The sequence below is a fragment of the Colossoma macropomum genome, unplaced genomic scaffold (genome assembly GCF_904425465.1).
Source record: "Colossoma macropomum unplaced genomic scaffold, Colossoma_macropomum, whole genome shotgun sequence".
Taxonomy (NCBI): domain Eukaryota; kingdom Metazoa; phylum Chordata; class Actinopteri; order Characiformes; family Serrasalmidae; genus Colossoma; species Colossoma macropomum.
Genome location: NW_023496020.1, coordinates 283,689 through 311,074, shown reverse-complemented (window position 1 = coordinate 311,074; position 27,386 = coordinate 283,689). Strand labels below are relative to the sequence as shown.

Genomic DNA, 27,386 nt, shown 5'->3' with positions numbered 1-27,386 from the left:
CAATATGATCAGTAATTAATCTCAGTGTTACTGAGCTCTGCTGAAGCCTGAGCAGACTGATAAATCAATGTGATCAGTTATTAATCCCAGTGTTACAGATTTTTTTTGAGAGATGATCAAACTAATAATCTCCTCTGTAGTCCTGCTCAGGGGATTGTGGGAGCAGTAGACTAAAGCAGGCGGTGAGAAAGGAAAAAATTTAAGAATTTCTAATTTTCTTTTAAACGATAAGTGAATTTTCCATGGAGATTACAGAAAGTAAACTTCTAACAAGTGGAAGCAAGAACAATGTGAATTAAGTAAAAGAGTAAAAGGAAGTTTTCCCCATGAGCTTTATGAAAACGTATTCTAAATGTATTCTGAGTATCTTTTTATATATTGTAATGAACTGCATTACTGAATACATTTAGGACAGCGTATTCAGCATTCAGCCATCACTACTTTTTTAAAGTATTTTGCCGAACACTGTCATTGTGCAGTACTGGTCTTGTGTGTTGTGTTTGGTGATTCATATATTTTACTCTAACAAGATCTCTGAATAAAATCAAACTCAGACTACATGTTTAGAAAAGCAGAAATGTTTAAGGTGTTTCAGAACACAACTGTGTGTAAGTGGTTCAAACAGAATCAGATCATGTTAACTTTGTGTTTGCTATACAGTGACAAAATTGGGTTTGGATAAAATGAGCCCTGTTTTCAAAATCATGCATAAGCAATCTTAAAAAAAACTTTAATTTGACTTTAATTTAATTCAACTTTAATTTAAACCAATTAAGTTGGTTTTATATAATTAAAAACATTGAACATTTAAACATGTCTGCTAATTAAGGGTTGATCCTTAAAGTGATTTTAGCTTCTGTAACATTTAATACAAAGACGTGTTGTAACCAAAAAATGTTCATAATCACGTGTTTACATATTTACCTCCTGTGCTGCGATTGGCTGGTGCAGTGTATCCATTGGCCACTGGCTGCCTGCACCTGTATGTGGTAGCCAATCGGAGTGCTAGACGGTGGGGCCTGGGAGTGTCAGAATACGGGTGTTTTTTTATTGCTTTTTTTAATTTCTTACCTGGAAAATGGTTGGTGTTCTCACACAGTTAATTTTTTTTAAGATACAGCTGGTTTAATCCAGAATATGTGTATGTTGTTGCTTCAATACAGGTGCTTTTGCACAATATGGGTGGTTTTAAAAAATAAGAATACAGGTGTGTTTTCTTTCAGCTACTATTCAGGTGCGTTTTGATGCAATATGGGAGGTTTGATACAGAATACGGGTATGTTTTGACGCAATATGGGTGGTTTTAAAAGACAGAATACGGGTGTGTTGTTCTTTTGCACCAATACAAGTGCGTTTTGACGAAAAACAGGTGGTTTTAAAATACTGAATACGGGTGAGTTTCGTTCAGCTACAAATCGGGTGCGCTTTTGACGCTATATGGGTGGTTTTTACACAGAATACGGGTGTGTTTTTACAAAGTCGGAATACGGGTGTGTCGTGCTGAACCTTTCCCAGTTTCCTCCTGGCTCGCCCCGCCCCCCCGCGGCTCATTTGCATTGACGTCAGCAGAGGCTGGAGGTCAAATCCTCGCCGCTTTTATTGGATCCGCCGCTGTCAGACAGAGAGAGAGAGCGAGAGAGAGAGAGTGAGAGAGAGAGAGCTTTACTGTATTTATGAGCTTCTTTTATTTTATATATGCACACGTACACGGAGAAAACGCCTCGCTTTGGCGCGTGAAGCGACGCACGCGACGCTGCTCTTCTTCCCCGGATCGACAAACTTAAAGGGCTTAAAGGGGCGGTGAGGTTAGATACGGTTTGTTTTTGTGGGCTTTTTTCTTGGTTGCCATTTTCAGTATCCAGAGATCTGTGACAGCTCCACAGCTCCTCATTTTGGGGAGATTTTTTTTTCTTTTCATTATTTTTTTTTTCTTCTGAAAGAGGAGGGGGGGGGGTTGAGACCCCTCTGCTGGTTTGCAATCCTTATCATTTTTGTTATTATAATATTTTTTCCCTCACTGAGGATTTGAGGATTCTCCCATTCCCATCCTGGATGTGCTGGATGTGAGTGGTGTGTGTGTTTTTGGTGTGTAAATGGGGATTAAGCGCGTGCTCGGGAGTGTAGCCCCCTCCTGCAGGCTCGAGAAGCCACTATGCCTCAGGAATATTTCAGATATTTCAGCCTGTTGATGAAAGTGGAGCGAAGAAGAAGAAGAGCCGGATTCTGTCCTGCAGTGTGTGTGTATGTGTATGTGTGTGTGTGTGTATGTGTGTAAGGCCATGGATCAGTGCAGCGCCTGAAAAAAAACAAAAAAAACATCTGGACATAAACACAGGGGTCGAAGGTCAAGAAAAATGAGGGGATAGTGATGTGGGGTGTGGAGGACAGGAGGGAGCTCAGGAGGTGAAGAAGAAGAAGAAGAGGAAGAGGAAGGTGGTGGATGGGGCTGAGGGCTCAAACACGGATCGCACACACTCATGCATCCACTTTACTTCATGTAAGAGGCCGAAAGGAAGCCTGTTTCCTGGCGTTGGGGGTCCGGGGGGGGGATTACTCTACATTAAGGACGGGACAGAACGTTTACAGTGAAGAGACGCAGAAGGCTGAGAGTTAGAGGCCGACACACACAGACGGACGGACGCTGAGAAGAAGAAGAAGAAGAAGAAGAAGGACGGTGTCTGAAGGAGTGGGTTTGAAGCATGGGCTGTGCTTCAAGCATCCATATTTCGGACAGGGTGGTCTATCACAGCGGAAAAGAAGCTGAGGACTCGCACTCACCGCCGCAGAGCAACACTCACCCAGGGCTGCCCATCAAACCCTCCAACAAGGTGAGAGAGAGAGAGCGGGGGGTCCGAGACCTCCCTGGCTTGTGAATGTGAATATGCATAAACACACTGTACATACTTAAAAAGATGGTTCTTCAAGGGTTCTTTAGCAAAGAAAATGGTTCCATATAGCACCAAAAAGGGTTCTGCTGTTGTCACGATATCAAGCTTATTACAGTAGTAGAATGCTTTTAAAAACCATCTACAGCACATTCTCCATCAATGTGAAGAACACTTTAACCATGCAAAAAAAACATTTAATCATGCAAATGGTTCTTTGAGTGTTCATGGTTCTATACAGAGCCATCTTTTGTAATAGTGTAGGGGTCGGCGATACCATCAGTATTGGTAACGTGATGAATCAGGTCACTGCTCTGGTGATATAGTGGTCATCAATCAATCAATACTCAGAGATACATTGACAGCCGAGCATTTACAGCATTAAAGGGAATGAAAAAGAAATAAAATGGAATTTAATCAGGTTAAACTAAAATGAACAGAACTACATTAACAAATCAACAGTAATAAATAATTAAGTCAGCAGTTAAGATTTGATTAAGAAGGATAAATATAAAATAAAACCTAGATAATAAACCAGTTAAAAAGATTTTAACATAAGATAAATAGGTAAACTACATCATCATCAGCACGGTCAGCTGTGTCCTGTTCGATTCACATGCTCAAATCCCTGCGATCATGTTCTTGATGGTGTTCTCCTGATCTTCATACCATGTATTGTGTGTTGTGAAAGTATTGTAATATTGGGTTTTTGCTATATCACCAATCGCTAACACACACACACACACACACACACACACACACACACACACACACACACACACAACGAAACCTTGTATCTCCGAAATGGTAACTTTGCAGGAGAAAGAAAAAACATACCATTCCTTTTATTGTAAGTCACTTTTTTCCAACATATGTGTGTGTGTATATATATATATATATGTGTATATATTCACAATACTATGCAAAACACTGATATTAGAATAGACGTAAATAACATTATTATAGCAATTAGCGATGTTGTATCTCCATTTTGATTGTTTTTTGTACCTTTTTTGCATAATTTGAAATTCCACTTACCCTTTCCTTTGTGTTAACATTTCATGGACCAACAGAAATTATCAAAATTATTTTTTAAAAAAGTCTTTTTGCATTAACTTCCATTATAAGTTTTCTGTCTCATGTAAAGTTACAGTTTTGGAGATACAAAGTTTTCTTTTCTTTCCAAACTCCAGTTGTTGTTACCATCTAACACCTGATTTATCTGATCAATACTTTATTAAATATATCACAGTATAGACAATGTACACTTGGGTCGACAGAGACGTGATTAATCCTGAGTGCAGGTACGTTAGTGTGTGTTTCATACACACTGCACAGGCAGAAACATGCTCACGTTAGTCTGTATGTAAATGTTTTTACTCTGGATGAATTCAGACAGAGTGATGGCACAGAGTCAGCGTCACACACACATTGTGGTTCTGTAATAAACAATGATGCACTACGTTTATGATGATCATATTTATGTGCATTCAGAAGTTGTCGGTGATTTAACGCTCATCTGCAGATTAGTGTGTACTAGTGACTGTGTAAGTGTGGTGTGTGTAGGTGAGCTGTGTGATACAGACAGTATTTCAGGAGGGGGGCTCAGTCTCGGGGGGCTGAGGTGTAGTGTTTGTGGTGGGCGAGTGTCAACAAACAAAAAACTATACACAAATAAAGAAGGCAGGCTCTAAACTGAGATCATAAATATGTATTTTATAATATTACACTGTACTGTGTTACTAAAATACTGTAAAAATACAATTTTAAACTAAAATAAGAACATAAGAAGTTATATAGTATAAATTATGTTATTGCTGAGTGTGGTGTGTGTGTGTGGGGGGGCTAGACTCTTAAAAAAAGATGGTTCTTCAAGGGGTTCTTTAGTAAAGACAGTGGCACTATATAGAACCATGAACACTCAAAGAACCTCCTGCGTGCTTAATATGGTTCTTTGCATGATTAAATCAGATTGATGGAGAATGTGCTGTTTATGAACCTATATAGAAACAAAAAGGGTTCTGCTGTTATGATGTCAAGCTTGTAACAATAGCAGAACCCATCCATCCATCCATCATCTAAACCGCTTATCCTTCTGGGTCGCGGTGGGGCGCTGGAGCCTATCCCAGCTGTCATTGGGCGGAAGGCAGGATACACCCTGGACAGGTCGCCAGTCCATCGCAGGGCATAGCAGAACCCCTTTGGTGCTATATAGGACCATTTTCAAGCGATTAATCATGCAAATAACCATTTTAAGCATGCAGCTGGTTCTTTGAGTGTTCATGGTTCTCTATAGCACCATTGTCTTTACCAAAGAACCCTTGAAGAACCATCATTTTTAACGTTCCTGCTGTGCAGTATTACTGTTCAGTGATTACAGTGCGAGTCAATCTCATCTAGACCTGTGATTGGTCAGCACACAGTAAACAGCACTGTGATTGGTTAGGGGGCTCATTTGCATATTGTGGCTGACTGAGATATCCATACTGATGTCTCATGATATATTGTACAGTCCTTAGCAGTGCTGTGCATTTACAGCTGTAATATAACTAATATCCAGAGTGAAGCTTTAGTGAAATCAATACCTATGAACTGTTTACACAGTAGTGCATTATAGAAAGTAAAATCAATAAACCAAGGCTTTAAATTTATATGTTGGAATAAAGGCAGATTATTAGAAAAAAACAAGTGCATGTTTTATATTATTGTTATCTAATATAATGTATTCCAAAATTGATTCATTTCAGTCAGCACCTTCAGATCGATGCAGTTCACACCATACTTCAATCTGACAGACTGTAATACGCTATAGGAAGTGTAGGGGGCGATATGGCTTCTATTGTTTCATTTAAAAAGTGCTCTATAATGTTCATATGATCCACACAGTCATTTCGACAGACTGTAATGCACTACAGGAAGTGTAGGGGGCGATATGGCTTCTATTGTTTCATTTAAAGAGTGCTCTGTAATGTTCATATGATCCATACGTTGCATAGATGGACAGATTAATTGATTATAGAAATAATCAGCTGCAGGTACTAGTGGTCAAAGTGTGTGTGTGTGTGTGTGTGTGTGTGTGTGTGTGTGTGTGTGTGTGTGACGTTTGGTGTGTTGGTTTTTGAGGTGCTTTATTTGAATTTAAGGAAGTTCAGAGCTGAACTAACGGTGACTCTGTTCCACTCAGCCTGCCTTAAAGGGCCAATACAACAGAAAACTCACTTTTTCCTTGATTTTATGATGTTATATGTAAAAAAAAACACACACACACACACAAGCCAACACCTTTACACACAAGCCAACGCATTTACAGATTTCTTGTGGAACATATTACCTATTTAGCCTGCGACACTTTAGCTCCACCCATTAATTCTACAGCAGTTTAGCTCTGCCCATTTGGTCTAGAGGAGAGCTCATTTACATATGCATTTACATGTATCAGTCTTAAAGTCACGGTATCATAGTAAGAGAAAAATGTAGAATATGGGTTCTTTAAACTGAACTATTAGCTCATCAGCACACAAGTTGAGCTGTATAGCTAAACACTGACTGGGGGTGGGGGTTTAGGGTCAGTTTAGGGTCAGTAGATGCTCTGTGGTGTGTATAGTTTATATATTTGTGTTTGTGTGTGTGTGTGTGTGTGTGTGTGTGTGTGTGTGTGTGTGTGTGTATGTGTATGTGTGTGTGTGTTCCAAAAATACACTGAGTTGCAGTAACACACACTGCCTGGAAATGTATGTGTAATTCCGCTTTAGTCCAGCACGCTTCCACACACAAAGCTCTATAAACACAACTCTTAAAGGGGAATTCCACCAATTTTTCTAAAATTCATAATTGAGTGTGTGAGATGTAAACAGAGTGATTCAGAGGCCTTTGGTGTGAAATGGTTCAGATTTCTTTACAGTGGTGTTGATAGGAACCAGGGGTCGCCATGATTACAACACAAATATAGACATTTATATTTACTATCCAAAGCCACATGTCTTCTATGGAATGTTGATGATGGGAAAATCGTGGAAAATCTGAAATTATAAGGTTTATTTGGGGACTATTTTGTCTCACAACACCCTGCACATTATGTATCCCTCCACCATGAGTGGAATTTAAATTCTCAAAACTATCATAAAACAGTGTCTCAGACATCAGGCAGTGTATTAATGACTATTTCATGTAATAACTTTCTGTGAGGGAGCTTTTAGAGGTGGACGTCTGGTTCCAATCACCACCACTGTGAACAATTTGAAGAGCAGCTTTGGTCTTCAGATAGTAGACCTTAACAAAAGTGCACTCTTTAAAAAGGTTTTTCAGGGGTTCTTTAGTAAAGAAAATAGTTCTATATAGAACCATTAATGCTAAAAGAACCATTTGCATGATTATAGGGTTTTTCTATTGTTACAATCTTGACATTCCATAGAAGAACCCTTTTTGGTGCTATATAGAGCCCTTTTCAGAAAGGTTCTATTTAGAACCATATACAGCACGTTCTTCATCAATATGAGGAACCATTTGTTGATGCAAAGAACCCTTTGATTATGCAAAGGGTTCTGTAAGTGTTCATGGTTCTACATAGAACCATTTTCTTTACTAAAGGACCCCTGAAGAACCATCATTTTTAGAGTATGCAATACAAATAATGAGCCTCACAAACTGAATATAGTAGAAAATTAGCAGAAACATCTAATAAATGTGAAAAATAGCGCAAATATGATGATAACATGAATCAGAATACATCAGTTATGATCTGTGTGACAAGGATGTGCAGAAATTGCTGAACATGAAAAGATTATGTTTATCTTTTCTGTGAATCACAGACTCGTAGATTAGTTTTTACTCTTTAGTTGAGCTGCTGTTTGACTAACACATTTTTAATGGAGTGGAGGTTTGTTTGGCTTTAAGAAACTTTATTTTGTTTTTTGGGGGGTATTTTAAGTAACAGTAAAGGCAAATTTATTGGGGAAAAAATGACATAAGTGACTTTTATTTCAGTAGCTTCTTTTTATGTATAAAGAGTGAAATTAAAGGTGTCAGATACCAAAATGTGCTTCATAAATATTAACATCAGCTCTGTTCATTTAACAACAACTTCATATGTTAAATATAATATCCTTTTCCTACTTCATGGCAAAAATGTGAACTGATATCCATGAATCCCTGTTCCGGACCTGAAACTGTCCGTAGTAGCAGAAACATCCATAATGCATGTGTGATATTGTTTTCTTCTGGATAATCCTAATTAGGTTTTAAAGAGCCCATATCCTACATTTTTCATGGTTTATTTCCCCCTCAGCTTCACTTATAACATTTATGAGGTTTTATTACCGAAAGCATAATTGTGGTGTAGATCATAATTTATTTTTCAGGCTTTTTTTATCCCTCACAATTAAGCAGACTGTCTTTGTTAATGTCCCTTTAAGACTGATATATGTCAATGAGTTCTGTTCTGATTGGCCGCTCCATATTGTGTCTCTTTCAAAAAGCAGTTCAGACTGAAACACAACTGTTAGTACTCTGATGACGTAATAATCGCGCTGCCACCATTTTGGTAGCGACATCATGTTCGTTCAGGAGTACTGTGGCTGTTTGTAATGAAATAATGAACTGATCCAGCAAAGGCAGCAAAACATGTTTTTTAAACACTTTAAATATCATGTTTAAAGCGTGTTAACTGATATATTTGAGTGTGTTGGCTTGATTTTATTTGATTTGTTGCTGTAGAGTTAAGAAATGAGATTTCCCGTTGTGTTACTAGCGCCCCATCACAAACCGCATACTAGCTCACTATATAGTGTGTAAAAATAGTGCATATACCATTAGAGGTGCACTCATTAGTGCAGTAGGTAAGGTATAGAAGTGTGTGGTTTGGGAAGTGTCGTTAGATCAGCCAGTGAGACATGTTCAACAGTTGCTCTGTTGTGCTGTTCGTTAGCTGCTCATTAAACACCTCCTAGAGAAAGTTTGAGGTGTTGATTAAGGAGCGTTTATTGAGGTAAGTTAATACATTTATTGAAGTAAATTAATACATTTATTGAGGTAAATTAATAAATTTATTGAAGTGAGCTGATGTTGCTTCATATTCATCAACTTTCAAAACTCGTACTATGTTTAAGGTGCCTCAGTGCAACTGCGGCTCCATTTAAAGTGGAACAGAAAATTCAGATGAGAAGCTGGTGAATAAGAAGCTTCAGCTTTTTATCTGTGTATGAGTTTATTATTTAAGAGCGTTGACAGTTTTAGTAGCCAATTTTAGTAGTTTTTGTAAATTCTCACAGATTTTTTCTGAACTCTGGAGATGTGCAGGTTATATGGATGCTCCAATCTAGCTAATCTTCTCCTTGTAGTGTTTTCTGGAGACGCATCTAATGTCCACATATCTTTTCATGTTTTCTGCGGTCATTCTGGTCTGTTTTGTTGGTGTTTATGCACCTGCATGGCTGTATCTGCAGTAATGGTGATGAGACAAGCTCTATCAGAGCACAGTCAGAGTTGCAGCTAACCTGCCAACATGGAGACGTGCTCTCCTTAATGATGCAATACAATACTATGAATAGGCTTGTTCGACTTGATGCAGCGCTGCACAGCCCTAATGCCGCATGGCTTTGGTACTGTGCGTACTGGTTGGTCTTTTTGTCCTGATGACACATGAGCTTAATCCTCATTGGCTAGGAGCTCAATCATGTGGACACAAATAGTGGTAAATGGAGCACGTACTTAAATGTGCAGTGTGGTTGAGGTTTATTATTTTCGATTGTAAAGTTTAAATTTATATCTTGAAAGAAATGTTATCAGCTTGATTTTCTCCTCTCTCTCAATATTGAAAGCTTTAAGTGCTGTTTGTCTGATAGGGACCGTTTTGGTGTCTACCAGGTCTTCAAGGTGGTTGTTAGGAGTCCCATTTTATCTGCAGCTTTTAATCAGTTTTTTTCACTTTGACTTTCTCTTTCTTATCCAAGTGAGTCATTTTATATCTAGTCTTTTCAGACATAACTCCTGAAAAATCATTGTTTTGATTGGAAATTAAATAAACTCTGCACAGTCTCTTTTGCACAGTCACTTTATTTTAAAGGAAAACATATTGGGGATCTGTTTGTTCAGTGAAGCCCAAATGAGACTCTTTTAAAAACTTTATTCACTGTACATTAAGCCTTATTCATTATAACCTGTATAAATACGCAACTGGAGGTCCGTTATATAAAAAATACAAATAATTGCATGTGTAATAATACACAATTGCATGAAGTAGTTATCTAAATAATTTATTATTATATATCTACATGTTATTAGTGCATACCTAGTGCATACACAAAATTCTAGGTAGTATCAGGTAGTTGTTTTAATTGGATGATGAAAACCAAACAAGTTTTGAATAAGTCAGATTACATCATAAATTCATAACCTATTCAGGATAATTTGATTGTACGAGTTCAGTTTTTCCACATTTAGTTGTTCAAATAGTTTTAAACTAACAAATATTCTGTGCTTGCATAATTTTGGCTACCAAAAAGCCATGAAATGAACTTTTTTCTTTAAAATATGGGATGCGGATCTACTTACTGAAAACTTGTTTAGTGCTTTTTAGCCTCTAATCAGTAACGACCAAAACTCTACTGTAGAAGGCAGAGCACATTTTGATGTATTAATGGGTTATTAAACTCTTATTAACTCTAAAGCAATAAACTCCAGAAGTAACTTGTGTGTTCTTGTACCTAGAACATACTGTATCAGAATAAAAAGTTGCCAATTATACATTAATAAGAAGTGAACTTAGCTGAGAGTTCAATTTTTACAACTATTAATACAGTTGTTAGATATTGTATGGTATTTTATATACCAGACCTCCACTTATGTACAAATACAAATCAATAAATTAAGCTTGATGCAGAGCAAACTATTTAAATTTGTCTGATTTGGCCTTTTTTCAGCAATCAATGAGACCTTAACTAAGCCCCAATATATGATCTTTTAAATAAAAAGTTGCCAATAATACACTAATAAAAAAGTGAAGTTAGTGACAAAAGAGAGAACTGAATTCAGTTATTACAAGTATTAACTGATAAAGTGTAGTTAAGCAGCAGAACACTGAGGTCCATGTGTTATGGTGATGTAATACAACAGTTCTAGAAAAGGAGTAATGCTTTGCGAACAGCAGCTGCCTTCATATTGGACAATTTACGAGTTTATTTGACTTTAGTTTGACTAAGTAAACAGCCATAAAATGATCAAAGCTAGCTTTCAGTCAGTCAGTAAGGCAGCCTCTAAACAGGGCAAAACATATTTCCCATGTATTTAGCTTAGCTAATGCAAAATCACATCAAATCTCTTGTAGTGGCTTCCTTTAAGCTGACTACAAATCCTAGGTAAAGTAAGTCGCTCTCTTTACTATGAGTGATCTGATGTGATTTTGACTTATTTTAGCTAAATATATGGGAAGTAAACCCCAAACATTCATGTTATGCGCTGTTTAGATATTAACTGAGCGTCTAACATGCCTGTGATGTACAGCTAAATCACTGCTACAAACATTACAGCTAACTCACTGCTACAAACTCTACAGCTAACTCACTGCTACAAACTCCACAGCTAACTTTCTGCTAGAAACATTACAGCTAACTTACTGCTACAAACTCTACAGCTAACTCACTGCTACAAACTCCACAGCTAACTCACTGCTACAAACTCTACAGCTAACTCACTGCTACAAACTCCACAGCTAACTTTCTGCTAGAAACATTACAGCTAACTTACTGCTACAAACTCTACAGCTAACTCACTGCTACAAACTCTACAGCAAATTCACTGCTACAAACTCCAGAGCTTACTCACTGCTACAAACTCTACAGCTAATTCACTAATACAAACTCTATAGCTAACTCACTGCTACAAACATTATAGCTAACCCACTGGTACAAACTCTACAGCTAACTTACTGCTACAAACATTACAGCTAACTCACTGCTACAAACTCCACAGCTAACTCACTGCTACAAACTCCACAGCTAACTCACTGCTACAAGCTCTACAGCTAATTCACTGCTTCTCAGCTAATCAGATTGTGGCGTCAGAGCTAAGTGTTGTTTAATATCAGATATATAACCATATCAGAGGTTTTTGAGAGCGTATATTGAGAGGTGTGAGTGCATGTGAGAAGTTTTATCATCGTTCAGACTGTGTGAGATGAGACTGAACGATTTTGAAGAGAAGGACACCCTTTATCTGAAGGACACAGAGTGAGCGCACACACACACACACACACACACACACACACACACACACACACACTTAACCTAACCAAATTAATGTCACACACTCTCACACACCCTACCGTTACTCTGTGTGTGTATTTAAAGCCGATTGCTCTAATTTCAGTTCAACGGAACGTCCGAGTAATCTGGCTGCTGATTGGCTGTAGTTTTGTAGTGGAACAGTGAGCAGGAATGTGATGTATAGATTCAGATTCACACCATTAAAAATATATACCTAAAGTTTGAAGGTTACAATTGTAAATCTTTCACACTGTCTAAACTTTAATTCTGAACTGAAATTGAATCTTAAGGTTTATTAGAAAAAGATACAAAATCTGCAGCTGAATTTTACAGCCTGAAATTAAATTTCTAAAAAGCATTCATTGTTTCTTTAAATTCACATGTGCAGATTCACTCTTGGGTGTCTTGCAGGCAAAAGCAGTTGAACACCAAAATACAACAGAAAATCGATGTTCAGAATTTAATTTCAGACAGTATAGTAAAGATTCAGAACATTCAAATTCAGATTTTTGCATTTAAATTCATATTTCTACTGTCATGAATCTAGCTCCTTCCTCCATTTCTGATATGTTCTGTGTTAGAATGTTCTCGGTTCTGTAGAGCTCTAATTCTGTTTTGCGCAGGAGGTTCGGCTCAGGAAAATAAAGGTTCTCCAGCAGAACCCATTTAGCTCCTGCCATGCTGCCTTCTAACAAAATAAACCCCAAAAATCACAACATAGAATTTAAAATTGATTTATAAACTAACATTCATTTTAGTGTGGGTGTGTCTATAGCATAAGTCCCACCCAGTTTACTTTGATAGACCACACCCAAGATGTAAAAAAGCACATCTGGTAAAACTGAAGAGTGATACAGTTGACCTTATAAAGGAAATCTGAGGAGTTCACGTTAGCCGACCTGGTTCACCTTCAGGTGGAGATGTGTCTGCACTGGTGGTGTTTTTTACTGTTTTTGACTTTGTCTGAAATAAAATACAGCCAGCGTTTGCAGTGAATTAGCTATAGAGTCTGTCGAGCGTATACACCGACTAGCTGCTTCATCAAGTCCACCTCCTTGTGTCTACACTCGCTGACCACTCCATCAGCTCCACTGACCACATAGTTTCACTTTGTAGCTCTATAGTTACAGACTGTAGTCCATCTGTTTCTCTGCATATTTTGTTACCCTGTTCTTCAGGACCCCCACAGAGCAGGTATTTGGGTGGTGGGTCATTCTCAGCACTGCAGTGACACTGACGTGATTACAACAACAAGTTTGTTAAAGAGGAAAAGTAATTGGTTGTAGTGAAATGGGCAGAGTTTCTAGAGTGAATGGAATCTCAAGTCTCTGTTGCTGGTGCAAAGGGAGAATTAGCTACTTACCTCAGCTAAATGGTCAGCAGTAAACTCCCCCACCTGACCATCTTCCCACAAATATTTTTATACACTGTTGTGAAATTTATTCACACTGGAAGTGTGCAATGCAGAATCACTCGTTGTGGCAAATTCTCCTGAAATTAATTTTGTGCTCGAAATTGTGACTGCATGGTTCAGCAGGTCTTAATAGAGTGATAGTTTATGTAAGAACTGTGTGAGTGTAAATCACTTAGTTTTTGTGAGTGTTGGTGTGTTTTTTGTGACTGTAGAGGGTGTAAGTGTGTGTGTGTGTGTGTGTGTGTGTGTGTGTGTGTGTGTGTGTTTACAGTGTTGAGTCAAGGGCGCGACACCATCTGGGCGGCCGTGTGTGTGATAAGGCTCAAGTACAAGGTCTGACGATGGTTTTCTCTCCGATCTCACATTTCGCTCTATGAGAGACTCTGAGCAGAGAACCAGAGCGGGAGAGTGTTAATGTGAGAGATGGAGCGTCACTGTTAGCATTACATTTCCCCCCTTTTGCCTTTTTGTGTGTGTGTGTGTGTGTGTGTGCCTGTGTGTGCGCATTTTTGCTTTGGTACATGACCAGTACAACCATGTCCTCACTTTGTTGAAGAAAGTTAAACAGGGGGTGTTTCACCAAGCAGGATTTTTCAGTCTACCACATATCATAGGCCCCTCAGCTTAAGTTATCTGGCTACACTGAGAAATCCTGCTTTGTGAAACGCCCCCCAGGAGTAACATACCATACCAACAAAATACTTCTGGCTACTTATTTAACAAATAAATATGTGAAGAATGTGATTTAAAAAAGTTAATTTGTTTATTTCACTGAGGTTGGAGTTAAGGTCAGGTTTAGGGTTAGGCTTAGAAAATTACCTACCTACTTACCCACACGTTGTTATTAATTTTGTTTACTGAATTGTTTATAAATGATTCAGTGTTGGGCTAATTTTCATCTGGTCAGATGAAATTTAGCTTATATTAAAATGAATACATTTAAAAAAATAACCTAACAAAATGCACATCTAGCACAGTACACAGAGAAACCTACTGCAGATCGTTCATTCTCTGCTATATAACTCGATTTTTCTTCCTTTTTTTATTTACTGATCTTTTTAAACCTGTTTCTAACACTGTTTACTGTGCACGCATTTCAGTACAGCAGTGTCCATATAATGGTCAAACATTCCTACATTAAATTATTTTTATTAGTTTTTATGTTTTTTTTTTCTATAAAGCCTCAATTTCAGTGATATGAATTTTCCTATGACAGTAATGATTTATATAATGATATGCTGCATATGTACAACTGTAGGTCCTGACATTGTATAAAAACAAACATGTCTATGTTTGGCCTCTTCCGAACAGGCCGTGGTTTATCTAGCCTTGGTTCACAGCTCCATCCCCCCGACACCACACATCTCTTTCTCTCACTCTCTCTCTCTCTCTTACTCTCTCTCACTTGTTCACCCGTTACCAACCACATGGACCAGCTGCGAGACTGTTAATATTATTAATATTTGGGCTATATAACAATTCTAATAACTAATTGTGATTAATCGCATTCGTTTGTGTATTTAGTCATGATTAATCATGTTTGTCTTATTTGTTCTAATTTGACCCATAAATAAAGATTTGTTTCCGTTAAACAATAAGCTCCATCAGAATGAATTGTGTTGCTGTACAAAAAAAAATACACAATTGAATCTTTTAAAGGAAACTTTATTTTAATGTAAGTTAATATAAAAAACAATTCAAAGTAAATTTGGAGCATTTCTATTGGTCCATTTATAATGAAATGTTCACACAGTGTAAAGAGCAGCTGCTGCACTCAAATGATGTAGACAAAAGCCAGGTAGATGTGAGCACTAAAACAGTGATCAGTTTTTCATCAGCAATGTCCAGCAAGAGCAACAGTGTCTGCATGTTCTAGTCAATGAGTCTATATCATGTATAAGGTCAATGACTGTATATATCATATATATTATATACACAATCAATGACTGTGTATGTCATATTTCATATATGTCATATATACAATCAATGGGCCTCAATTACCTCAATGTAGCAGAGCATTTACAACATTAAAGGAATTGAAAAAGAAATTAAAATGTAATTTAATCAAATTAAGCTAAAATGAAACTACATAAACAGATTAGCAGAAAAAACAGCAAATGAATTAAGAGAACAATTATGATTAGATTAAGAAGAAGAAAAATAAAATAAAACATAATCAACAAATTCATAAGATTTCAACATAGAAGGATAAACAGGCTAAACTAAATGTCAGTCAAGTAAAATGATTATAAAAGGTAATAAAAATATAATAAATAAAAACATGAATAGAATTGAGATTAAATAAAATGACTGAATAGGAAAAACAAAATTATATAAAAAGGAGAAAGGAAAAGTTAAACTAAAATGAGACAGTTTCAGTCTGTCTGAAGGATGAGAGAGTAAAAGTCTAAACCGACTGAGTAAGTTCAGAGACTCCAGATTAACACAGATTCTCCCAGTTCAGTAAAAACTCTACAGGTGATCCAGTCACTGAGCTACTTTAGAGATCATATAGGAGATATAAGCTGGCATACGACCAGAGAGAGATTTATAAATTAAAATAATCCAGTGTGTTCCCCGTCGTGCTGTTAGTGACCAATCAGCTTCTTCAGACAGTCTACAGTGGTCAGCGCTGTGAGGGTCAGTAATGAATCTCAGAGTGATGGACTGAGTCCAGTGGTGTGAGGGTTCTGGTGGATGTGTGTCTATAGGCTACATCACTGTAGTCCAGTACTGAAAGTACTCCACAACTCTTCATCTGGCACACACAGGCAAACAGGGTTCATTTCAATACAGGAATCTGAGACTCTGTCTGCACTAACTGACTAGACTATTAATAAGAGATGTAAGTGTGAGTTTATCATCCAGCAAAATGTCGACATGCACTGCGTCTTGTCAGGGCAGAAATATTTACAGTATTGAACAAATATAATAATACGACATACTGTATGGAACTGTATCGCATCATTGTATAATGACCAACATGATAGCTTGTGGCTATTGTGTTAGCTTATGGCTAATGTGTTAGCTTGTGGCTAATAGGCTAGCTTCTGGCTAGAGTGTTGGCTTGTGACTAGTGTGTTAGCCTGGAGCTATTATATTAGCTTGTGGCTAGAGCGTTAGTTCACAACGTTAAAGCATAACTTTTGTTTCAGGTGTTGTGCAAATAAACTAAAAAAGGAAACTTTAATATATCAACATAAACATGTTAACATAAGGCCCATTTTCAGCCTCTCCTTATTGTTACTGTGTCAAATAATGTATTAAAATGAGACACCACTGCTTATCAAGTTGAATAATTAATTGTGTAAATCGTTACACCCCCAATAAACATGTTAAGGTATCAAAGCGTACCATTCACATCCCACACCAGACAGTCCATATATGGAAACTAAACTGCAATTGCAGCCTGTTTTCACAGCAGTTTAGCTCCACCCATTAAGCCTACAGCAGTTTAGCCCCACCCATTCACCCTACCAGTTTAGCCCCGCACATTTTTCTTGTAGTTATAAGAAGTGTTTCAGCCTGGAATGATCTTTGAATTAGTCAGAAAACAGGGAAGCCAATCAAAACAGAGCTCATTTCCATATGTCAGTCTTAAAATCACAGTAACAAAAACAGCCTGTTTAACTGTAAAGGATAAAGAGAAGCTGGAAAACGATCATGTGGAAATTAATTCTGACTGTTTTTGGTACATAAAACCATACAGACGTTATAAATGGAGCTCAGGGGGAAATAAATAAAATACAGTATGTGTAAGAAACATGTACACATTTTACAGGCCACACAGTGTCAAGATACTGTATCAGTTCTGATGTAGAGATCAGCTTAAAGCAATAGACTGGTGAAGAATCCAAACCCCCACCAATCCCAAGTATGGATCAGCTGAGACATGTTTGGTGTCTGAAGTTTGCTTCCTTAGCTTTAGCACTGGAGCTATTAGGTTAATGTAGCTAACAAGTAATAGAAAATTATACCCCACCAATTAGTATTAGTCTGGCAGAAAAAAAAATTGTAACATATGTGTTACAGTTTTTTTTCTGCCAGACTATCGCTTTAAACTAGAAATATCTGTAGACATCTTTAAAAACTGTTTCCTGCTGGTCTGGAAAGTGTTAAAGGTTTTACTGAACCTCAGTTCTGTCCTCCGAATGGAGGAAGTTAGGGACAGTAGTGAATCCTCCTCCAAAGCGGCCATCCTGCCAAAATCTCTCCAGCAGAAAGGCGCTAAATCATCCATGAAGGAAAAAAATGCTGAAGAACAACTCACAGGCCTGCTGCCCGGCCGAGTGTGATCAGCGTTCATGCCACACCGTCACCAACACAGAGTGGAGCAGCAACTACTGCTCTGTAACACTCTGGCCTCTTTTCCACTCTTTTTGAGCATGGAGGGTAATCGTTACAGTGACTCTTCCACATGGACACGGTTTGACACAAAACGCTTAAATACCGGGCTCAGCCCATTTTGGCATGGTTATCTAACCGTACTCGGGACCACAGAACCGTTCAGTGGGATGATGTAACGATGTAGCTGTTTGCTGATTGGTTTTATTGGTTTTTATGTTTATATTGGTGTGTGCTGTTTCAAACCCTAAAGCATTCAAATAAATTCAGTTTGCTCAAATAAATGAAACGATTTTAAATCCATCATTCTATAAACATCAAGGCTTCAATCTAAAACCAATTTCTAAATGTTAAACAGCACTGCCTAAGTAGCTGTTGAGTAGCTGGTTAGTGTTAGCTTAGCTAGCATGCTGCCAGCGCTGCTCACCACAGAACAGATTTGATTCTGACTAACAAAAGCTTTATTGACACAAATTTAGATGATAATGACTTATATCTGAGGAAGCAAAGCCAAGTGGCTGATGTTAGAGGGACAGAAAGCTGAAATTAACCTCTTCTCTAGTATCTGAAGCTGGAGCCTCCTAGCTAATCTAACGCTAGCCGGCTCTTCTCTCCTAGTTAACTTAATTGGCGAAAAAGATCTAAACACCACAGTGCATGTTCGATTAGAATACTTTAGCTAACATTTTGCTTAACATTTCTGCTAATACTTTAGCTGACATTTCCACTAGTATTTCGGATAACATTTTGGCTAATCCTACAGCTACTACTTCAGCTAATACTTTAGCTAAATTCTGCAGACATTACAGCTAACATTTCAGCTAAAACTCAAGGTAATCCTTTAGCTAGCATCTCTGCGAACATTCCAGCTACTGTTTCTGCTAATGCTTTAGCTAACATTTCTGTTAAGATTTCTGCTAATGTATTAGCCAACATTTCCACTAGCATTACTGCTAACATATTGGCTAATCCTTCAGCTGTTACTTCAGCTAACATTTCTGCTAATGGTTCAGCTACTGTTGACTGTATATGACATATACACTCATTGACTGACTGTATATATATGATGTACATGATATATACACTCTTTAACTGTGTATGATATATATGCTCATATATGCTCACTGTGTATGTGATAATATAATATAGACAATTAGTCCTTTAAAATTTCTTGCAGTAAAATCTATAACACCACTCACTGCTTTATAAATGGGAGAGATCTTTGTTTATGGTCACGTTTGTACTAATAGACAAATATGATTAATCATGATTAACTGTATAATGTAATGTGATTAGTCATGAATAGTTATTCTATCAGTCGTCAGCCATGGTGGAATGTGATTAATCTCTAGTAAATGAACAAAATAATGTGATTAAGTCGGTTGACAGTCCTAGAAGAATGAGATTAATCCCAATTAACTACACCGTGTTGAATCACAATTAATGATTCCAATTGGTTAAACAGCACCTTGTAGAATGTTTGCGATTAGCCACAAAAAATGTGATTAATCGTGATTGTTTTAATCAGCTGAGAACCCTAGTAGAATCTGATTAATCTTGATTGACTACACAAAACAATTGACTGACTGATTAATCATAATTAATTATTGCAAATGGTTTCCAGCCCCCTAGTAGAATACGATTAATTACGATTAACTGCACATAATAATGTGATTAATCATGATTAACTCCAGAGAATAATGTGAATAATCATGCTCAGTTTTATTTTAATCATTTGAGAGCCCAAACTGTTATCCATGTATTGTTGTTTTAATGTAGTTTTTGGCCGAACTGTGGCTTTAACGTCGGAGCAGATGAGGTTGGGAACTCATGTGTTGCCGTCAGTCTGGATCAGTTTCAGAGAAGCTGTGTGTCTGTGTGTTAGCGTTAGCGTTAGCGGTGCTGCTGCTGTTTTCCTCTTCCTGTGAACTCTCAGTGATCGATAAACTGCAGCGCTCTCTGAATTATCACCACGTCACACTCACATTGTGTGTTTGGAAAAAACGGTGATTTGTAGATGCGTGTGTGTGTGTGTGTGAGGATTCTGGTTCTCTGATTTATGATAGTGCGAAAGAGAGAGAGAGAAAGGGAGCAGATACAGGAAGTGCCGTCAGAAGGGAGAAGCTGAACTGAGCATGTGCAGTGCAGGCTCTTCCTGACAGGAAGTGACATCAATGTTTATAACTCAGCCTTCAGGCTGGCAGTCTGTGCTCTGTGCTGTCACATTGCCAGCACTTGGCCCGTTAGTTCAGCGCTGCACTGTAACACAGCGATCTGGCTTTCTGTTTAAGGAACATAAACGAACACAAACAGCAAAAAACACACACGTTACATCTTATACACAGATACACGCACATACATGTTTTTATTCTCATCGTTCACGCAGGGCTCCCCATAGGGCTGAGTAGCGTCAGCAAACTTAAAGTACGATATATATCGTATACAACCATCACAATACAACAGATATCACAATATTCATCACGGTCCAGTATATATCACTATAAATCCGTCACAAAATGAAATGTATCATAATACCACTGTCACAGTGTGATACATATCACAATACACAATCACAATACAATACATATCACACTACAATTGTCACAATACAACCATCACACTGTGATACGTGTCACAATACAAATTACAATTACAAGGATACAATAAAAACAATACAATGACAAAACACATTGGATGAGCAGTAATTAATTTTTATCTTAAAAATAATTTACTTGAAAGGTATTTACTTTGAAAATTAGCGTATTACTTTCTTAAGTTGTAATGGGATTACTTTACTGATTATTTACTGCAATAAGGATACTCACTACTCATTACTGCACTGCTGACGTTCACAATCAGACACACACACTAATTACACAGCTACACAATCTATATAGAGGATATTTATGAGTGAAATGCATTGCGCTTAATCTACATTGTTTGTTAGGGGTGTATAAGTAACACAATTCTTATGAAGTGAGTAACTGTAATGTGTTAGAGCAAACTACATTACAGGAAAAAGTAATTACTGTAATACACTCCTGTGTACCATGTTACACCCACTATTGTACAGCAAAAATGAATAAATTAATGTTGAGAAAATAGTTATGACATTTTTTGTTAACGTTCAACTAGATCTGCAATCTATTGAACTTGTTTTCATCTGTGATGTTAATACAATTCGTCTCTCCGGAACACTGCAAGTGGGATAGTTAATAGGTGTTATGGGTTCTAGATCATGAGGATTGTTTGACACATGTTTGATCATTGAAGATGGCCTCCACTTCACACATCAGTGCTTATCAGCTTTCATCGTCAAGGATTTGGCCTAAGGTGTGTGTATGTGTGAGTGTGTGTGTGTGCGTGTGTGTGTGTGTTGAAGACTGTGTATCTGTGTGTTCTTCCCTGCAGCGTCCACCCGTATGATCATGCGACTCCATGTGACGCTCGGCCCTGGAGCCTCTGGAGTTTCAGCTCCATCAGTTTAAAAACACAGAACGTTCTGGAGCTCTACTATTGCTGGACCACAATTCCCTGCAGGTCCTGTGACCTCTAAAGCATAATAACCAATCAGCTGAGAGATCTAAATCTGGAGTCAAGCACAGTAGTGTTTAGAGCAGCTGTAAGAGGGGGTGAGCTGGTTGGACCTGCATGATCATGAGGGTCATATAAGGTTGGACCCTTAGAGCTTTAATCAGGCCTGAAACAAAATTCAGTCTGAATCCGCCTGTAGGCCACAAAATTCTATCTGAACCCGACTGTAGCCCACAAAACTCTGTCTGAATCTGACTGTAGCCCAAAAAATTCTGTGAGCTTGAGTGTAGCCCCACAAAATTCTGTCGGAACTTGACAGTAGGTGACAAAATTTTATTTGACCTGACTGTAGCCCCACAAAATTCTGCCTGAACTTGACGGTAGCAAACAAAATTCTGTCTGAACCCGACAGTAGCCCACAAAATACCTTCTTAACCCGACTGTAGCCCCACAAAATTTTGTCTGAACCCGACTGTGGCCCCATAAAATTCTCTCTAAACCCAACTGTAGCTGAAAAATCCTGCCTGAACCCAACTGTAGCCCGCAAAATTCTTTCTGAACCCAACTGTAGCCCACAAAATTCTGTCTGAACTTACTGTAGCCCACAAAATTCTGTCTGAATCTGACTGTAGCCCACAAAATTCTCTCTAAACCTGACTGTAGCCCACAAAATTCTCTCTGAACCCAACTGTAGCTGAAAAATCCTGCCTGAACCCAACTGTAGCCCACAAAATTCTGTCTGAACCTGACTGTAGCCAACAAAATTCTATCTAAATCCGACTGTAGCCCACAAAATTCTATCTAAATCTGACTGTAGCCCACAAAATTCAGTCAGAAACCAAAGGTAGCCCACAAAATTCTGTCTGAACTGACTGTAGCCCACACAATTCTGTCTGAACCCAACTGTAGCCCACAAAATTCTGTCTGAACCCAACTGTAGCCCGCAAAATTTTGTCTGAGCTGACTGTAGCCCACAAAATTCTGTGAGCTCGAGTGTAGCCCCACAAAATTGTGTCTAAACCCGACTGTAGTCCAAAAAATTCTGTCTGAACACGACAGTAGCCAACAAAATTCTGCCTGAACCTGACAGTAGCCCACAAAATACCTTCTTAACCCGACTGCAGCCCACAAAATTCTGTCTAAACCCAACTGCAGCCCACAAAATTCTTTCTGAACCCGACAGTAGCCCACAAAACTCTGTCTGAATCTGACTGTAGCCCACAAAATTCTGTCTGAACCCGACAGTAGCCCCACAAAATTCTGCCTGAACTCGATGGTAGCCATCAAAATTCTGTCTGAACCCGACTGTAGCCAACAAAATTCTGTCTGAACCAGACAGTAGCCCCACAAAATTCTGCCTGAACTCGATGGTACCCATCAAAATTCTCTCTAAACCCAACTGTAGCCCCCAAAGTTCAGTCAGAAACCAAATGTAGCCCACACAATTCCGTCTGAACCCGACAGTAGCCCACAACATTCTGTCTGAACCCAACTGTAGCCCACAAAAATTCTGTCTGAACTGACTGTAGACCCACAAAATTCTGCCTGAACTCGACAGTAGCCAACAAAATTCTGTCTTAACCCAATTGTAGCCCCACAAAATTCTGTCTGAACCCGATTGTAGCCCCACGAAATTCTTTCTGAATCCGACTGCAGCCCACAAAATTCTGTCTGAACCCGACTGTAGCCCGCAAAACTCTGTCTGAACTCGACTTTAGCTCACAAAATTCTGTCTAAACCCGACTGGACCCCACAAAATTCTGTCTGAATCTGACTGTAGCCCACGAAATTCTGTCTGAACCGACTGTAGCCCCACAAAATTCTGTCTGAACCCGACTGTAGCCCATAAAATTTTGTCTGAACCTGACTCTAGCCCACAAAATTCTATCTGAATCTGACTGTAGCCCACAAGATTCTGTGAGCTTGAGTGTAGCCCTACAAAATTCTGTCTAAATCCGACTGTAGCCCAAAAAATTCTGTTTGAACTTGACAGTAGGTGACAAAATTCTGTCTGAACTGACTGTAGCCCCACAAAATTCTGCCTGAACTCGACGGTAGCCAACAAAACTCTGTCTGAACTCGACTTTAGCTCACAAAATTCTGTCTAAACCCGACTGGACCCCACAAAATTCTTTCTGAATCTGACTGTAACCCCACAAAATTCTGTCTGAACCCGACAACAGCCCACAAAATATCTTCTTAACCCAACTGTAGCCCTACAAGATTCTGTCTGAACCCGACAGTAGCCCACAAAATCCTGTCTAAACCTGACTGGAGCCCCACAAAATTCTGTTGAATCTGACTGTAGCCCCACAAAATTTGTTGAATCTGACTGCAGCCCCACAAATTCCTTCTGAACCCAATTGTAGCCTACCAAATTCTGTCTAAACCCAACTGTAGCTGAAAAATCCTGCCTGAACCCAACTGTAGCCCACAAAATTCTGTCTAACCTGAATGTAGCCCACAAAATTCTGTCTGAACTTACTGTAGCCCACAAAATTCTGTCTGAATCTGACTGTAGCCCACGAAATTCTGTCTGAACCGACTGTAGCCCCACAAAATTCTGTCTGAACCCGACTGTAGCCCAAAAAATTCTGTGTGAACTCGATGGTAGCCAACAAAATTCTGTCTGAACCTGACTCTAGCCCACAAAACTCTGTTTGAATCTGACTGTAGCCCACAAAATTCTGTGAGCTTGAGTGTAGCCCCACAAAATTCTGTCTAAATCCGACTGTAGCCCAAAAAATTCTGTTTGAACTCGACGGTAGCCAACAAAATTCTTTCTGAACCCGACTGTAGCCCACAAAACTCTGTCTGAACTCGACAGTAGCCAACAAAATTCTTTCTGAACCCGACTGTAGCCCACAAAATTCTGTCTGAACCTGGCAGTAGCCCCCAAAATTTTGTCTTAACCTAACTGTAGCCCCACAAAATTCTGTCTGAACCCGAATGTAGCCCTCAAAATTCTGTCTCAACCAGACTGTAGCCCACAAAATTCAGTCTGAACCCGACAGTAGCCCACAAAATCCTGTCTAAACCTGACTGGAGCCCCACAAAATTCTGTTGAATCTGACTGTAGCCCCACAAAATTTTGTTGAATCTGACTGCAGCCCCACAAAATTCTGTCTGAACCCAACTGTAGCCCACAAAATTCTGTCTGAACCCAACTGTAGCCCACAAAATTCCGTCTGAAACCGACTGTAGCCCCCAAAATTCTATCTGAATCCGACTGTAGCCCACAAAATTCAGTCAGAAACCAAAGGTAGCCCACAAAATTCTGTCTGAACCAGACTGTAGCCCACAAAATTTTGTCTGAACCCAACTGTAGCCCATAAAATTTTGTCTGAACCTGACTGTAGCCCCCAAAATTCTGTCTGAAACCAAATGTAGCCCACACAATTCTGTCTGCACCAGACTGTAGCCCCACAGATTTCTGTCTAAACCCAACTGTAGCCCCCAAAATTCTGTCTGAACCTGACTGTAGCTCACAAAATTCTGTCTGAATCTAACTGTAGCCAACAAAATTCTGTCTGAACCGACTGTAGCCCACACAATTCTGTCTGAACTCGACGGTAGCCAACAAAGTTCTGTCAAAACCCGACTGTAGCCCCACAAAATTCTCTCTAAACCCAACTGTAGCTGAAAAATCCTGTCTGAACTGACTGTAGCCCACAAAATTCTGTCTGAACTCAACTGTAGCCCACAAAATTCTGTCTGAATCTGACTGTAGCCCACAAAATTCTTTCTGAACCCGACTGCAGCCCCCAAAATTCTGTCTGAACCAGGCTGTAGCCCACAAAACTCTGTCTGAATCTGACTGTAGCTCACAAAATTCTGTCTAAACCCAACTGGAGCCCCACAAAACTCTGTTGAATCTGACTGTAGCCCCACAAAATTTTATTGAATCTGACTGCAGCCCCACAAAATTCCTTCGGAACACGAATGTAGCCCACAAAATTCTGTCTGAATCTGACAGTAGCCCACAAAATTCTGTCTTAACCCGACTGTAGCCCTACAAAATTCTGCCTGAACTCAACGGTAGCCCACAAAATTCTGTCTGAACCCGAATGTAGCCCACAAGATTCTGTCTCAACCCCACTGTAGCCCATGAAATTCTTTCTGAACCTGACTCCAGCCCAAAAAATTCCATCTGAACCTGACTGTAGCCCCCAAAATTCTGTCTGAACTGACAGTAGCCCACAAAATACCTTCTTAACCCGACTGTAGCCCTACAAAATTCTGCCTGAACTCAACGGTAGCCCACAAAATTCTGCCTGAACTCAATGGTAGCCCACAAAATTCTGTCTAAACCTGAATGTAGCCCACAAGATTCTGTCTCAACCCGACTGTAGCCCATGAAATTCTTTCTGCACCCAACTGAAGCTCACAAAATTCTGTCTAAACCCGACTGGAGCCCCACAAAATTCTGTTAAATCTAACTGTAGCCCCACAAAATTTTGTTGAATCTGACGGCAGCCCCACAAAATTCCTTCTGAACCCAATTGTAGCCCCACAAAATTCCATCTGAACCCGGCTGTAGCCCACAAAGTTCTGTCAAAACCCGACTGTAGCCCCACAAAATTCTCTCTAAACCCAACTGTAGCTGAAAAATCCTGCCTGAACCCAACTGTAGCCCACAAAATCCTGCCTGAACCCAACTGTAGCCCACAAAATTCTGTCTGAACCTGACTATAGCCCACAAAATTCTGTCTGAACTGACGGCAGCCCACAAAATTCTGTCTGAACCCGAATGCAGCCCAGAAAAGTCTGTCTGAACTGACTTTTGCCCACAAAATTCTGTCTGAACTGACTGTTGCCCACAAAATTCTATCTGAACCCGACTGTAGCCCACCAAATTCTGTCTGAATCTGACTGTAGCCCACAAAATTCTGTGTAAGCTCGAGTGTAGCCCCGCAAAATTCTGTCTAAACCCGACTGTAGCCCACAAAATTCTGTTTGAACTTGACAGTAGGTGACAAAATTCTGTCTGAACTCGACGGTAGCCAACAAAATTCTTTCTGAACCCAACTGTATCCCACAAAATTCTGTCTGAACTCGATGGTAGCCAACAAAATTCTGTGAACCCGACTGTAGCCCTCAATATTCTGTCTGAACCCAACAGTAGCCCACAAAATACCTTCTTAACCCTACTCTAGCCCCACAGAATTCTGTCTAAACCGACTGTAGCCCCCAAAATTCTGTCTGAGCTGACTGTAGCCCAAAAAATTCCATCTGAAACTGACTGTAGCCCCCAAAATTCTGTCTGAACCAGGCTGTAGCCCACAAAACTCTGTCTGAATCTGACTGTAGCTCACAAAATTCTGTCTAAACCCAACTGGAGCCCCACAAAATTCTGTTGAATCTGACTGTAGCCCCACAAAATTTTGTTGAATCTGACTGCAGCCCCACAAAATTCCTTCTGAACCCGATTGTAGCCCCACAATATTCTGTCTGAACACGAATGTAGCCCAGAAAATTCTGCCTGAACCCAACTGTAGCCCACAAAATTCTTTCTGAACCTGACTCCAGCCCAAAAAATTCCATCTGAACCTGACTGTAGCCAACAAAATTCTGTCTGAATCTGACAGTAGCCCACAAAATACCTTCTTAACCCGACTGTAGCCCTACAAAATTCTGCCTGAACTCAACGGTAGCCCACAAAATTCTGTCTAAACCCGAATGTAGCCCACAAGATTCTGTCTCAACCCGACTGTAGCCCATGAAATTCTTTCTGCACCCAACTGAAACTCACAAAATTCTGTCTGAACCCGATTGTAGCCCCACAAAATTCTGTCTGAACACGAATGTAGCCCACAAAATTCTGCCTGAACCCGACTGTAGCCCACGAAATTCTTTCTGAACCTGACTCCAGCCCAAAAAATTCCATCTGAACCTGACTGTAGCCCCCAAAATTCTGTCTGAATCTGACAGTAGCCCACAAAATACCTTCTT

At 39.2% G+C, this 27,386-nt stretch overlaps 1 protein-coding gene across 4 annotated transcripts in view; it reads left to right on the top strand.

Moving 5' to 3' along the window:
- The first annotated feature begins 1,012 nt into the window (after window positions 1–1,012).
- pde8a (phosphodiesterase 8A) overlaps window positions 1,013–27,386 on the top strand; it is a 68,948-nt gene continuing 42,574 nt past the window's right edge. For 2 of the 4 annotated variants that reach the window (XM_036564606.1, XM_036564605.1), the window contains exon 1: window positions 1,013–2,828. In XM_036564606.1, the coding sequence (XP_036420499.1) occupies window positions 2,700–2,828 (129 nt within the window). In that variant the 5' untranslated portion in view covers window positions 1,013–2,699. The remainder of the gene's footprint in view (window positions 2,829–27,386) is intronic. The other 2 variants (XM_036564607.1, XM_036564609.1) reach the window with 2 other exon arrangements.